Source organism: Danio rerio, chromosome 6 (assembly GCF_052040795.2).
Source record: "Danio rerio strain M-AB ecotype USA chromosome 6, GRCz13ab, whole genome shotgun sequence".
Lineage (NCBI taxonomy): Eukaryota > Metazoa > Chordata > Actinopteri > Cypriniformes > Danionidae > Danio > Danio rerio.
Genome location: NC_141026.1, coordinates 26,411,825 through 26,429,012, shown reverse-complemented (window position 1 = coordinate 26,429,012; position 17,188 = coordinate 26,411,825). Strand labels below are relative to the sequence as shown.

Genomic DNA, 17,188 nt, shown 5'->3' with positions numbered 1-17,188 from the left:
CCAATTTTCTGTTAATACTTTTAAAATAAATACTAAATAAATATTACATTAAAATACTAAAGAAGTCTTTCTCATTTCATAGTACCAAAAAAAATAAATGTATAGATGTTAACTGAATGATTGTTCTGTTTGTTTTTTAACTTTTACTTTCCATGTCATATCTTCAACCACTAAGTTATACAACCATCTGTCTTTGTAGTTTAAAACACTTATTATTATCTCAGCAGTGTATAGGCAAATATAACAATAGGAAATGGAATAGAAAATAAAGGGGCACTGAGTGAGTGGTTTATTGAGAATGCTGTTCTTGTCAAATGACTGCTAGATGTTGGTTTTCAGTTGTGTTGATGGAGATCTCTGTGTTTATCAGGCTTTTGCAGGAGGAGCAGGAGAGCGACGTCACTCTGTGTGTTGGTTCTGCTGTTCGGCTGAAGGCCCACAGGGCTGTGCTGCTGGCCAGAGCTCCTCACCTCCTGCAGGGATCCGAACCAACTACACCTGTCATCAACCTGCAGGGGACTGAACCTGCAGCCCTCACCGACTTTATACAGTAATGGAATTTTCTCTTTCCCTTATGATAAGCTTAATCAGTATACTTCTTCTTTAAAAAGATAAAATAAATAAATGATAATAATATGACTTTATACAGTAACATTTTCTATTTCTTTTATAACCAGATTAATCAGTGTTCTTTTTATTAATATTTTAAACAATTGTAAAAAAATAATAATAATATGGTTTTATAATTTGCAGAGGTCTGTATAACAGCGCTGAATGTTACATAGAAGCAGCACATAGAAACAACACATACAGCTCATGTTGCTTTTTTTCTGTAACAGAAAAGTGTACACAGAAGACAAGTGCCTGGCGAAGGAGAATAGCGCCTTAATTATCCACAATGGCCATTCACAGCTAGTAAATGGCAATGTAGCAAAAGGCCATGATGTTGAGTCTCAGGTCAGCTGTGACTCAGGTAAGACGACATTTTTTAGATATGCTACATTTTTTTGCTCCTGATGTGATCTTTATTTGACTCAGTTCTAAAAAGAAGTTGTTAACTCATTTAATTATAATTCTTTTTGTTTTTTTGTCTTGCAATTTGAGAATATAACACACAAACTTTATGCTGTCATTGATGTTATGTTTTTCTATATTTAAATATATTCATTTTTTAAACTGCACAGTCAGTTTTGAGTGTTTACGACTGAATCAAGGTATTATACTCCTGGGGTCCGTTCTTCTTTCATGGATTACTCAATTAGCTGGATTTGTATATTGACGATTTGACATGATCCAGGATCTTTTAGCTCTTCAAAACTTATCTGAGACTTGTCATAGCAACAGTTCTGATAGCTCAAACCTACTCGGGAGCAGGTTCATTTCAAATAAACAAGATTAGATCGAATCAGTTCAAAGATAATACTGAAAGTATGTACCAAATGCTGATCTTTTCTTACAGTAGTTATATACACTTGGGAAAATAGTAAAATATATTTTTTAACTATATATGTATATGTGTATATTAATAAAACTTATGCAATCTGCACTCCGAAATAAAAGTACAAAGACTGCCACCTGGTGGTTTAAAGACAAAATGTATTGATATTAACTCTTTTAGATACAAACACGTACATGCAAAATATTCAACTACATGCACAATATTCACTAATATGCTGGTGATTTACACCTTTACCAATATTAAAATGCTTTTTTTGATGCAAAAATTATTTATACAGTTATTCCTTACGCCGATTGAAAAAACTTGAGTAGGCCTAGGCTACTATAATAAAGAAAATCTTCAAATACATTGATGTTCATTGAAATCCATGATGAGTACTCTTGACACATGAAAGAGTAAAGCCTGCAGCTCACAACAAATGTTGCATTGCTGATCATGATTTCGAGGATCGATAGATCTGTTCTTTAAAACACATGCAGCGATCTCAGATCAGTTTATCCAGACATTTTAATCTGATACACTAACTTGTTTGAAGAACCAAATTAGCCAGAGATCAGTTATCAAGATTAAAAGATCCAGGATTTGCTAAATCATCTTAGATCATTTAAGCATGGTACGAAGAACGGACCCCTGTTCACAATTGTAACTGTTTACAAATGTACACCTCTTATATCCTCTAGTCTAGATCAGTAGTTCCCAAACAGTTTGAAAGCTCTTAGTAGTGTGTTTTTTCCCACCCTGTCCCTTTTTAAAGTTAATGTGTATATTTATTTGTTTATATTCAGATGAGCAAACAACAAATGATGCATAAACAGTAACAATGATTTATTATGAATGCATCACAACAGACAATATGAGGTGAAACAACTCATGCTAATGAATCATCTCTCCAGGGCCAGTTGTAGGATTTCAGCCTTCAGCCTTTGCTACTGTTGCTGGTGATAACGCAATATGCATACACTTAACGTTATAAAAACAACAAATTATTACATTTATTTTCCTATCTCATTTTCATGTTATGGTTCAATAACTTGCTCTTCAAAAACTTCCTACTTTCCTTATGAGACAAATATTTTCAGAAAATTATTCAGTGATATACTACATATCAGTTATCGCCACCAATTGGTTTAACAATTTAATTGTAATAAACTTTATTTGAAGCCTCAAATTGCTTTTATATGGTGCTTTTAATCTTTTTAATCAGAACCAAACTGTTGTCCCAGTACTTGTGTGATTATTTGATTCTTTATTAATCAGAATTTACAATACTTGTGGAAAGGACTAAAGAATTAAGCTATTTGATTGCAATGTTGAAATCATCAAAGTATTAATAAAATTGCTAATCACAATCATTTAGCATAATTAAGATCGCGTGGATGTTTGAAAGAAGATCCCGATCTTTTAACAGTTATTTTTGCAGCTATAGGCCCTACACTGGATACATTTATAAAGGCTAAAAGTAATGACAGAATACATGTTAAATGAAAGACATGCATTTAGTTGAATTTCACATCAACCCTCTTTCGGATGAGACATTAAAACCGAGGTCCTGACTGTCTGTTGTCGATAAAAATCCCATGGCACATCTCGTAAAGAGTAGGGGTGTAACCCTGGTGCCCTGTCCAAATTACATCCATTGGCCCCTACGATCATGGCCTCCAAATCACCCCCATCCCATTAATTGGCTGTAGCACTGTCTCTCCATTCTAACTGGTGTGTGGTGAGCGCACTGGTGTCGTCCTGTGGCTGCCATCGCATCATCCAAGTAGATACTGCACAGTGGTGGTGGTTTGGAGAGGCCCCCGCTCATGATTGTGAAGCACTTTGGGTGTATGGCTAAACACGATAAATGCGCTACATAAATACACATTACTTACTTACTAACTTACTTACTTACTAACTTACTTACTTACAGATCATCTCCACATCATCATTAGCCTATCTGGGGCAGCAGAACAGTCTTACTTTTAGTTTCTCATTTCTTTGTTCAAACCTGAACTTATAACTTAAAAATGAAGCTAATTGAGGCATAGACCTGTGTCGTGGGCATTTCTGCAACAGGAAGATTCTGCTCCACTGACATGAGCTGTGGGCAGCAGAGAAGGGTGGGTGGGGCAATTCTCAAATGGTCCAATTGGCAATAAATTAATACTTTTAATTTTTTGTTTAAAATAAATGTTGTTTTGTTTTTTTTTCAAGTTTTGGTATGCTCAAATGTTCGTGTTTATAAATAAAAATATTTAAAATGTTTGCTGTAAAAGGTTATTATGGTACAATAGTTATTTTATGCTGTCTAGATTGGAAAAAGCTAAGATTCCACAGCACCCCTAGTCTGTTGTAATGACACCCACTTTAGAAACCACTACTCTAGATCAGGGGTTCCCAAACTTTTGAGTTCACAACCCCAAAATAAACAATGCCAGTGACTCTGGGGTAGTTATATATACACAATTGGTACACACATACTCTATAAACATAAGCATATTGATGAGTGTGACAGTCTAACTACCATATAATTTTTGTAGACTTTCATTGATTTGTTTAATTTAGTATTAACCTTACCTATAGGGAGACTGGTGGGCTGTAGCCTGTATTCATTTTTAATGTAGTGAAGTGCTGTTAAGGTGTCTGGAAGTTTAACCTGGTCCTTTAAAATTCAATCTGCTCCAACTGATGCTATTGCTATATATAATTTATTTTCCTACATTCATCCCTACAGCTAAGAAAAAAAAAGAATTGACAATCAAGTTTTTTTTTTCCTGGGAGTAATGTTTCTAAAGGAGCTGTTAGAATTGAACCAGATTTTGGTTAAGACCTAATATAAACACAAGAATAAAACAAAACAAAAAAATCTGAAACATGAGCTATGTGTATTTACAATGAAATGACACAAGGAGAAATGACTGAACTGCTGAAACGTGTTTAATACTTTAAATAAAAGGCTTTTTTGGTGATGGCAGCTTAAAGACAAATCAAGTCAAATGAATAGCTCAGGTATGGGTTTTTCACCTACTTTAACAGAGTGTAAAAATCTTGGTTCTGTTGGTCTTGTCTATCAAATCTGATCTTTATTTAGTATTTTCTATTAGATTTGGGTCAGGTGATTAGCTGGGCTGTTCTACAACTTGATTTTTTTTTCTCCGAAAGCATTTGAGAGTTTCCTTGGCTGTGTTTTGGATCATTGTCTTGCTGACACTCTGGTTTCATCTCCATCAACCTGATAATGTAGATGTTGGATTGAAGCAGGCAATATGAATTTACAATGAGGAAGGGCAGAGGGTTGCTGATGAATTACTGAGAGATTTCAGCTGCTGTCCGAGCTTTCACTGCCTTTTTACACCTGTTTAGTACTTTTTCCCCATCATTTCATTTCACAATGCATAACTTAATTTGCAAACTATTTTGATTTGTTTTCTTTGTTTATGTGGATTTTTTTGGTTGTTACCAACATCCAGGGAAAATTTCAAGTGAATGGCAACTTTATAAATATGTTTCGTGAGAAAAATAGTGATCTGTTCCATACTTATTGCCCCCGCAATAAGTTTCAACAGAAAAAAGAAACTTGTATTGTTGTGCCATTAATCTCAATGGTCACAATCAAATAGAAAAAAAAATCAAAAGGCAAATGATTTTTTATGTGGATGTTGGTTTTTTAAATTGTTTAGTTTATGGGTGGTTATTCTAGTCGGATAAAATCATTAAGCAACACCCCCCATTGTCCCACAACCCCCACTTTGGGAACCACTTCTCTAGATGTGCAAGCAGGAAGTATGTCAACTGATTTGGTTATGCTACATTAATACTCTTGAATAAAAAAATGATTAAAAAATATTTTCACCAAAGCCAACAACAACGCTTTTTTACAATTATTACTGTGGGATTAATGGGTATGTCCACGATTAGTAACTTCACTGCATGGTTTGCCTGTGTTGCTCATTCTATTTACAATTTTTTTTTATTACTCTTTTTCTTTTTTTTTTCTTTTTTTTGTCAGATTCAGCACAGTTCGAGCCAGCGTCAGGGCTTGGGTCAGATCTTTTGGCTCTTTATCAGAGGGGTGAAATGTCTGACATCAGCATCCAGGTGGCAGATAGAGTCTTTTCAGCACACAGGTAAAATCATCATTTCTACAGTTTGCTAACACAAATGTGCGTGCAGTATTTTGATATTATTGTAATGTGTAAAAGGGTCCTGAGATTTTTATTTATTTTTTTTTTTTTCAAATAAAAAATTCTAAAGAATTTAAAGTTATGTTTTTTTTTAAGTAATGTATATTTTTTTTAAAATATGTTTCAAAATTTGCAAATTTGTGACAATAACCCCATCAACTCTTTTGTATAAAAGTTAATTTAGTTTTCTTTTCTTTTTTCCCCTTTTTCTTAAGTACAACATGTTTCTTGAAACAATCTCAGATTATATTGGATAACGAGATCGTCATATTGTTGTGTGGAGATGCATTTCAATGAAGCAAAAAGGGTATAATAATTATAAAAGAATTAATAAAGACATCTCATACATTTTGAAATGAAATACATGTAAATATGTAACATTTTCAAAAGTTGTCATTATAGAAATAAACACCAATTAGCCAAAACATGACTATTCTCTGGTGACATGAAAGTTATTGATTGTGAAGGTTGTTAAATATCATCACCTAACAAGGCCATAAATTAAAGTCTGGGTTGATAAGATGGTAAACAAAAAATCTGTTCTTGTTATTGAAGGGATCGTTCACCCAAAATTTTACATGTTCTCACCAATTACTCACTCACAATTGGCTCTAAACTTTTGTTTAGAACAAGCTATTTTGAAGAATGTTGAAAAAATTAGCTATTAATATTAATAGTATATAAAAATATATAAATGAAAGTCAATATCTGTGTTTTCATTCATTCTTCTGTATAGTATATCTTCCTTTGTATTCAACAGAATAAAGAAACACAGATTTGGAATAAGTGAAGGGTGTGTAAATGACGACAGAATCTTTTTTAAGCGAGTAATTTGCAATCTAGGTTCATGTAACTGATTTTAGAAATCTATATAAACAATTTAGGGGGATGTAGATCTTCAGGAGCAGGTGGAGAGGGTGCAGTGCCAGTGGCTGTTCTGTAATAATTCATATATATTTTGTTCCGACCATCAAACATAAATGCAAATACAACTTTCACATAGATAAATCATGAAGAAATTCCTTTTCATTTAGTAGGTAATGAATCTTGCTACATTACACACTTTGTTTGATAGGGGTTTAAATAACATGATGAAGAGTTCATGGTGTTGACAAGCTTGTTTAAGAACTTTAAACTTGATTTTTGACACTACATAAAGGAGCAACAGCATATTTATCATAATATCTGCTATCTTGCTTTACTTACACCTAAATTGTCCAATAAATCTAAATCTTTATATACATTTTAAGGACCTGATTCCAGAAACAAAAGAAAATCACAAATCCATTCTAAATCAGTGATTTCATCTAAATTGAAGAAGCAATTTAGGGATAAAATTCTAATAAGAAAATATTATTTAGGTTATTTTAGTACTAAACTAAACTAGTACCGCTAGATCAGTTTAGCTTTGTGCACAGAGCACATGGTACGCTCTTAACCCAATTTGCTGAATTTACTAGAAAATTGCATGGAAACCCATTACCTTAAACCATTTTACATATTTACACAAGCTAAAACTAATCAGTCCTAGTTGAATTTATATAGAACTACATAGGACCCTAAACTTAATGTTCGTTTAACAAGGGCTGTTTAGTTTCACATTAAACTGTAAGAAAATAAATCGTAAAAAAAAAGGTCAAATGACTGGCAGCTATGGCTGCCAAACAAAAACCATAAAATTACGGTAAAATGTCTTTGTTGAAATAAAGTGCAAAAAATAATAAATCTACAGATATTTTCATTAAAATGTTTACAGAAAAACACTGTTATTTTACAGACTTTTCCTAGATTATTACGATCAAATCCGTTCAATAAAGGTATACACTAAGAGTTTTACAAAGAAACACTGTTATTATACAGACTTCTCCTAGATTATTATGATCAAACATCATCTATAAAGTGACTGCACTAAAAGTTCAAGAGAAAACAATGTTATTTAAAAGAATTTTCCCTAAATCATTACGATTAAACACCTTTAATAACATGCCAAGACATGCTCATGATCGTAATTTAACAGTTTTATTTTGGATCAAAATTTTTTGGAAAAAACAACAAACGAGATACGACTGATTAAAATTCTCACAACTTTAAAATTACAGTTGTTACATTTTATTGAATAGTGTTTATGTAAAATGTGTAGAGGTTTAAGTTATATGGAATGATTCAGTTACAGATCTTAAATGAAATGGAACTGTAACATGAAGGGGACGCTGACAAATGAGTGCAGATCCAAAGGCAAGCAACAGTCAACACAGGGGCAAACAGATGTAACATTTTGCTGGGAATCAGAGTCATGGTCAAATAACAGGCAAATGGTCAGTCCCGGCAGAAAACAACGTAAACAATTAACAAACAAAGCTAGGCAAAAGAAGATAAACGCGTCATAATGTTCACAGTAGCAGTATAACAAGACTAAGCAATTGGCGCGTGAGTCTGTGCTGCTTTTAAAGTGCATGTAATCAGTTCATAACGATCCTCCGACTGTGTGTGTGCAATCAGCAGAATCTGAAACAGGTGTATGTGAGCACTCTTAGTGTGTTACTTTATTAAATGGATTTGATAGTAATAATTTAGAAAAAGTCTGTAAAATAAGTGTTTCTCTGTAAACATTGTAATGAAAATATCTGTAGATTTATTATTTTTTGCACTTTTTTTCAACAAAGAAATTTTACGTTAATTTTATGGTTTTTGTTTGGCAGCCATAGTTGCCAGTCATTTGACCTTTTTTTTTTACGATTTTTTTTTTTTTTTACAGAGCAAGTAATTACAATTTATTACTTTAATTTTACGTAATTTTAAATGTACTTAAAAAAACAGGAAAAAACACTGTAAATAATGTCATTTTTTTGGTAAAAAAAAGACACATTGCTGTAATTTGTCATTAATTATATAGTACATAAAATTCAACAGTCAAGCCGTTAATTTACAGATAATGTTTGTAATTTTTACGAACTTTTGAATATAATTTAAAATAACAGAAAAAATACTGTATAAATAATACTGTAATTTCCCTGTATAAAAAACACAAATGTCAGTAATTTGTCATTAATAATAAAGTACCTAAAATGAAAGTCAAATGGTTAATTTAGAGAGATTGGTTGTCATTTCACTAATTTTTGAATATAATGTGAAATGACAAAAAATTACGGTAAAAAATGTAAGGATATTTTCTATAAAATTATTTATTTATTTATTTATTTTTTTACAGTGTAGGTAAAAGTCTCATTAGGCAATAAGACTTAGTAGATCTGAGTGTCATCAGTGTTGGGATAAGATTTGGTTCTCTCTCATTATTTATTTCACTGAAAACAACCGCAAGGCCTACTGTACATTTTGTAAAATGAAAATTAGTATATCATGGATGGGCATAAATGCTGTCCCATGCAGGGAGGGTGCTTGCCACAAGGCTGCTGTTGGTCGCAGAGAACACCTGCAGCCGTCCATTGCCAGTTATTTTGCACCACCAGTCACACCATTACCCTGAACGACAGCTGAACTTGTCAAAACAGCTTCGAAAGCAACCTCTGCCTCAACGTCTCCCGACAGCAGGGTGCACATCAACATTATGCGCTAAGGTTATCTGGGCACTCTGGGTGTGAATCACCACTCACTGGACTGATCAAAGTTATTTCAGATATATTTAAGTCGAGGTTTCTGGATTCTGTTTCTGGCTCGTTTGTGTTAATGTTCGACGAGTCTCTCGATCAGTTAACAAGGAAGAAGCAGCTAGGGTAGGAAAAGTAATATCTAGGATAGCAAAGGTAAATGTGTTAGATATTGTGATAAATCTTGCCTTTGGTTTAATTAATTCTATCAAGCTTTGTTTTTTCCGAGCTTATCGGAGTTCTGTTGCATGGCTGTGCTCCATTGATTTAATTAAACTGCAACTGTTTATTAACAATTAAGTTAAAGGTTTGATACTGATTAGATCTTAAAGTGGCGACGAGGTCTTAAAATATTCTGAGAAAGTATTTAAAAAATCTTAAAAAGGTATAGAAATTGCCTTTAGGATTCCTGTTTATACCCTGCTAGTGCCCGCTGATATCCTTCGTTTTCAGACATTGCTGGAGTCTGACTAATGCAGATTCAATAAATGCTGCTGAATCATAAATGTCCAGGAGGTGGCAGAATTACAGTTTACTCTTACATGAAACAGCAAATGTGAAGCTAATCAGAAAGCAGCTGTTAACTCGCTCATCATAATCTTGCATTACAAACCAAATAACGCAACCTAGTATTCTGCACACGCATTAATCTTCAGTGTTTGCTGAATATATGTTACATGGATATGATCAGGAATTGGTGCGCTGTTAGATTCCATTATAGTTTTCTCTGACTGAGCGTCTCATTAGCACCTTTGGTTCTGCAGAGGTTAGAGCAGTTACCATGACCTGTTACTATAGCAACAGGCTCTCCCTCATCATCAGCCGGGCGCAGCATCTCTGTGGGTTTGGCTTGTATGGAAAGACGTCTGCAGTCCTGATCAGTATGTCAGGCTTGAGGTGACTGCTGCAGAGCCGTCAGTCTCACTGCAGGAAATACACACAGCTAATCTCCCTTTCACTTTCATCATCTGTCCCTCTCTCATCTGGCCGTACATCTCCCAAGAGACGCCAATGATCTTTCATTGCACACGTACGCAGAATAAAATTTGCTTTATCAGCTGTAATGTATTGTGAAGAAGGTGCATCAGCATAACAGCGGGTTTAAAACGTAACAATTGTAAAAACAAACGTATGAGTTGGGTTAGATAATGTTATACTATTAATGTACTGTATGTAAGCAGTATGTGCAAATAATAAAAAATGACACTTTTTAGTAGATAATTCGTATGGATTGTAGGTAAATTTTAAGCAACTAGTTATAACAAGTACGGATGTATCGATCATGCTTTTTTGCCCTCTAGTCAGAGTCATTTGATTTTGCTTAAATAACTGGTTTGTAAATAATGCAACACTTAATTTAGTAATCAAAAATAAATCAACAAAGTATAAAAGTACAATTATTAAGCACATTATAAATGTGGTTGCAAGTCAGGAATACAGCATTTTTTGCTGCCGTCATAAACTACTTACTAACGTTTATTAATGTAGAGTTAATGTTTAACATATATTGAATTCACTATTTGCTAAGGCTTAATAAATGGTTCATAGTGTGTAGTTATCATAAAGTGTTACCAAGAGGTCTAACTCTTTGCCACTGCATATCTATAGATGTGTTAAAAAATAATGAGAGTTTATACATACAGTTGAAGACAGAATTATTAGCTCCCCTGTTTATTTTTTTCTTCATTTTCTGCAACGGAGAGAAGATTTTTTTCACACATTTCTAAACATGATAGTTTTAATAACTCATTTCTAATAACTTATAATTTATTTTTATCTCTGCCATGATGACAGTCAATAATATTTCAGTTGATAATTTTCAAGACACTAGATTTCAGCTTGAAGTGACATTTAAAGGCTTAACTAGGTTAATTAGGTTAACTAGGCAAGTTAAGGTAATTAGGCAAGTTATTGTAAGACGATGGTTTGTTCTGTAGACTATTGGAAAAAAATTGCTTAAAGGGGCTAATAATTTTGACCTTAAAAGGTTTTTTTTTTTAAAAAAATGCTTTTATTCTAGCCAAAATGAAACAAATGAGACTTTCTCCTAAAGAAAATAATATCATTAGGCATACTGTGAAAATGTCCTTGTTCTGTTAAACATAATTTAGGAAATAAAAAAAAATAAAAAATTCCAAGGGGACTAATAATTCTGACTTCAACTGTATATATTTGACTCCTGTTTGGGAGGTTATGTCCAATTCCGATTGAGTATAAAATTGCGTGATTGAGCTCGATTTATGATCATGTGATCAGATCTGGACATCCCTAATTACAAGTGATAACATTACCATTAAAAAAAAAAAGCACAACAATTTCTAAATCAAAATTAACTTTTTGTATATAAATATAAAATCATTTAAAAAACTTAATTCGTTTTCATCATAAAAATAATTATTAAGTTAGTCTGTATTCTAATTGTGTTTTTTCCATGTAGATTTTACTAATTTCAAACCATCATTCTTAATGACTTCTATTAGTTTTTGTATATAAACAATAATAATTAATGTATCATATTTAAGAGAAAGTAAACATATCTGACCTATAAATCGTGTTAAACAGTGGGTTGTGTTTTAGGGTTCTTTATCTTTGCAAAATCTCTGAGAATGTACTTGTGCATTTAGCTTGCCTGAATAAAATCAGGGATTTTCTGTTTTATTGCATCTTTCTTTTGAGTGATAAATAATTAATCAACTCATTTTTAGGTAATTTTACCGTTAATAGGAAATCTGTTATAGACTCCAGGCATCCAAATGTTAGGCACTTTTCACTTCCAGGCCTTACTAACCCAATTATACAAATATATTTTATGTAAAATATGATTGGCAAAAATATGATCAGAAAATCAATTTTAGAATAATAACAAGTATGTTCATACTGTAGTTGATCACATTATTTTGCATGATCCAACAATAAAAATAAATGTTATTTTTGACATTTACCAAAATGTTATTAATATAAAAAATAATATCATTTAATTTAATGAAACCTGAGCTGACACAAACCAAGGATGGGCAAAAATACTTTGAAATGTTTTTTAAAATAAAATACCAAATACCTCAATTTATCAAAATAAACTAAAAAAATACAGCAGCCATAACTAGTATCAAAATAAAATACTGTATTTTGTATTTTAAAAATACTACAAAATACTTCATATTCGATCAATACTTTCACTATCAAACTGACAAAAGTCTTAGTTTACCCCCTTAGTGAACTCCAGTAAACCATCTTAAGGTGTTTTATTATTCTAAAGTTCGTCTGAATTTCCACCTGCAGCACTGAGACTGACAAGGATTAATCTCATTTCTTAAGCAAAGATGTATAACATCCACCCATATACAAGTGTTGACCACTTTCATAATCAATTTTCTGTTCTGACCTCAAGCTTATAGGCAAATAACTGAGAAAGCATCAATCTGAGGCCATTTTGATGATGTCATCATATAGACTTCTTATAAAGTATTTTACAGTGTTTTAAAATACAAAACACTAGACTCTTAAGTATTTTAATACAAAATATGAACCCATTTTCATAAACACTATCGAACACAAATTCCAAATTACCATTTTGTATTTAAAATATGTATTTGAAATACTGCCCATCCCTGACACAAAATAAAAATAAATCTTGGTATTTTTACTCAATAAAATTCACACACACACACAAAAACTGTGCGTACAAAAGAAATAAAAGTGTTCAGCAGAAGAAATACACTCCTTTAGATTTGAAACAAATAGAGTGTAAGTTAAAATGACCGAAATTTTAGCTTTGTGTGAACTGTGCCTTTAAGTGTTTAATTAAACTTGACATATTTAATTTTATATCATCATCCAACGATGCGGATCATCTCTGAATTGTGCAGGTCAGTGGATAAATGTGCCGATCATCAGTTGAATACAGTATCAATTGCAATTTAGTGGTGCCATGGTAACATTTACCATTTGCTAACATTAGTTAAAAAAAACATCCTTTTTCATTTAGCAAATGCTTTTAACCAAATGGACTTATTCTGTTTGGATAAGAGTCGCTCAAGCTTCTAATCTATCTAAATATGTCTTATAAATAGAACCCAAAATAGCAGAGACAAAAATACAGTGCAAAAGGGGATTTAGTTTCATAATTTCACTGGAATGGATGCTGGGAGAAAATAACAAACAAACAAACAGAAAACAATAGGAATGGAGTGTGTGTGCTGTATAGCTCATGAACAGAAATACATGACATTTGGAGATTGTACTTTCTCTGAAATATATCCATCACATAACAAGCTGTTTCATAAAGCAAGGACAAAATTGGCTATAATAATAAAAAAAAAGTGTATTTATTGAATAAGATGGTTATGAATAGCTGGATATAGAGCTGGAAAACAAAAGAAGAATCCAAAATGTCAGATATTTTTGTTCTGTTCAGAGATATTCTTGGTCTGCCTCACTCAACACTGCAGTTTATTCTGACAGGAGACCAGGAGAAAGTGACACATTAAAAAAATGAGTCTATTTTTAGCAGTGTTTAGGGCAGATAGAGAATAAGCGGGTTGTTGGTTGAGAGAGCGAGAGATAAAGGAGGACTGGGAGGAAGAAGATGAAGGACATAAGAGAGCATATGAAGTGTCACCAGCTGTGTCTAATGCTGCCTTCAGGGAAGTTTGCACTTATGGCTTAAAAATAGTAATTATGATTTGGTGCAACAAATGAAGAGCAAAGGATGTGCATTAAGTGTGTAATTTATGTGTTAACTATTTCTTTAGTCATGATTTGGCTCTCTTTGAGAGTAATGGGAAATATATTTTAGTTTAATTGTACAAACTTGTCTTGTAACTGGTAAAAGAATGGTTTTTTATTCAAAAGAAGCTCAATTAAGCTCAAAAATAAAACATTTTAAGTAATTGGATTAAAACTTGTTTGTGTGGTGCTGAAACCTTTTTTAATAATAAAATCTAAATATATTACATTTTGTTAAACTAAAATTAAAGGATCTCCTAATAAACAGTAGCATTTTATTTTTCATTTTTTTATATGTTTAGGGTTACAATAATATAACAAATAGCTGTATTACCCTGGAAGTTGTTATCAAATATGTGTGTTAAACTTGTTTATGTGTGTTTGCGTATGCTTCTACAGTTAAAGTCAGAATTATTAGCCCCCTTATTTATTTTCTTCCCCAATTTCTGTTTAATGGAGAGAAATTTTTTTCAAAACATTTCTAAACAATAGTTTTGATAACTCATTTCTAATAACTGATTAATTTTATCTCTGTCATAATGACAGAAAATAATATTTGACTAGATATTTTTAAGACACTTTTATACAGCTTAAAGTGACATTTAAAGGCTTATAAGGTTAAAGACTAATTAGGTTAACTAGGCAAGTTAGGGTAACTAGGCAATATATTGTATAATGATAGTTTGTTCTGTAGACTATCGAAAATGGTCTCACATAATTACTGCAGTGTAAGCATCATCTATTTTACATGATGTAAAATAAATTAAAACTAAAGAGATTGTTGCGTGTTTTATGATATGCTTTAATAAATTTAAACGTTTATTGTTTTTCTTATGATTTATCACGTATACGTAAACATTACGTTAAACATTAGGTCGTTAAGACTGACTTGAAAGTCTTGGAAAAGTCATGGAATTTTTGCAGTAAAAATGTGTATGAACCCTGTATATACAGTGCTCAACATAAATGAGTACCCCATTGTAAAAATAAAGATTTATTCAACAGATATATTTATTATTATTATATATTAGTCACCAAACATCTTTAGAAATAAAAAGATAATAAATATAAATTTATACAAAATTGCAAATTACAAAAAAAAAAATAAATAAAAATTCTCTTTAATGTTTTTCCCTAACAATTAAATTTGGTTGTACTAATTTGGACCATTATCATTAGTAATTTTGTTAAATTAGCCCCAGATTTATCTTCAGTACTGATTAATTTGATTAATATAAATATATGCACAAATATAATATTGTAAAGCTAATAGAAAATATTAATTTAAATGAGAGATTTGTGAGGGGTCTATCATATATGTTGAGTACTTATTAATGAAAATATGCATGTAATATTTTATTATTTGCAGTCAGGGAGCTTCCTAATCAGCATTTGAATAGTTTTGTTAGTGCTTGCTATATGCAAGAGTGAATCAGAATCTGCCAGAGTCCCCTACTGCTCTGAGCGATTCTATGTACTGTATGCTCTCAATATGTCTCATATGTTCACAGCAGAGTGTCAGTCGATGTGTCTGTTAGTATTGCTCTGCAGCAGCAGCATGTGTTGCAGATCTTTCCAACAAGACAGATAACATTACAGTGGTTCTATGCTAAAATATTACAAATGCTCTTACACTAGAGTTATGTGTTAACATAACTGTGTATTAAGATTTGAAAATGGTTTAAAGTAATTGCTTTCAAATTAGTTTCTTTTTCTTTGCAAGAACCTAGTCAGTGTTGTGTGTGTTATGCCCAAAAGTACTATTTAGGTAATTATGTTCTGAGTGATTACTATAATAAACCATTACATTTCCCTTATTTCATGAGGTCTTCTATGTTTTTTTTTGCTGCATGCCCAAACATATCAGTCAATGAATAACACAAACAAACACACACACACATAGACATCTCCCAGGGCTGCTTTGCAAATATCGAGCCTGGGTAATGTGGTGTGAAGCGTGTGTGAATGATAAGGGAAGCTAACATTGTCTGTATGTGTGCGTGTTTCTCCTTTCCCACAGGGCCATTCTGTGTGCGCGCTCGCAGTATTTCCGAGCGATGTTGTGTGGCAGTTGGATGGAGAGTTTGTGTCAGTGTATCACTCTGCAGGGGTAGGTTATAAAGGACAACCATCACTGTAACTCATCATCTAACCTATGACAAATATCAAGTGCTCTGTCATGGTTAGGTTTTTTCATCATTTTGTTAAAGGGATAATTCATCCACAAATGAAAATTTACAGTGATTTACTTACCTTCATACACTTAAAGATGACTTTTAGTTTAATTTTCATTGTTGGATGAACCATCACTTTAAGTATGTGTAAAGGGGGTATTTTGTGTTCTTATATATATATTTTTCCAAATCTTTTATTACTGTGATATCTGTAGCAGTGATTTATATTATTCTACCATATTAATGGAAAGTGATGCAGTGTGTTAGAGCTGAGAATTGAAACTGTTTTGTTTAAAATAGACACCATAATTCTCACACGATTCAGAATATACAATTAAAAGCAGTTTATTATAGATTGTCTATTGTATTTGCTGCATGTTGTTTATTTATTGTTTATTATGTAATTTTATTTGAATGAATAGTTCACCCAAAAATGAAAATTTCCCCATAATTAAATTGAAAGTTTTTGAAACTTATAAATGTGCCTAAATCTGTCATAAAGTTGACCTATATACTGCCAGGGGGTTAACTCATGTCTTATGAATTGGATTGTATGCAAATAGTACAAAATTGTTTTCCATGATTATATGATTGTACAAAAATGTATATTTGTAGCAAAAACATATATATTTTATAAACTTATATCACTTTTGCTGCCTACCAAATGCACATTCATTCATTCATTTTCTTTTCGGCTTAGTCCGTTTATTAATCTGTGGTCGCCACACCGCCACTGAACCGCCAATTTATCCAGCATATGTTCTTCACAGCGGATGCCCTTCCAGCTGCAACCCACTGGGAAACATCCATAAACACTCATACACACACATACATTACGGACAATTTAGCTTACCCAATTCACCTATACCACATGTCTTTGAACTTGTGGGGGAAATCGTAGCACTCGGAAGAAAACCCACGTGAACACGGGAAGAACATGCAAACTCCACAAAGAAATGGTGCTGCTGTTTTCTTCCCCTCCCGCTCCTGCTCCAGCACAAAGTTGCAACATTGTTGAATATTCAACTATCAACACTGTCTGCTCTTACATTCCCA

General features: G+C 32.4%; 1 protein-coding gene across 7 annotated transcripts in view; it reads left to right on the top strand.

Moving 5' to 3' along the window:
* Positions 1–17,188, top strand: part of btbd8 (BTB domain containing 8) — a 47,448-nt gene that overhangs the window by 4,310 nt on the left and 25,950 nt on the right. For 3 of the 7 annotated variants that reach the window (NM_001446850.1, XM_087255593.1, XM_087255590.1), the window contains 4 exon segments: positions 371–550; positions 840–973; positions 5,460–5,571; positions 15,979–16,068. In NM_001446850.1, the coding sequence (NP_001433779.1) occupies positions 371–550; positions 840–973; positions 5,460–5,571; positions 15,979–16,068 (516 nt within the window). 7 annotated transcript variants of the gene reach the window in all.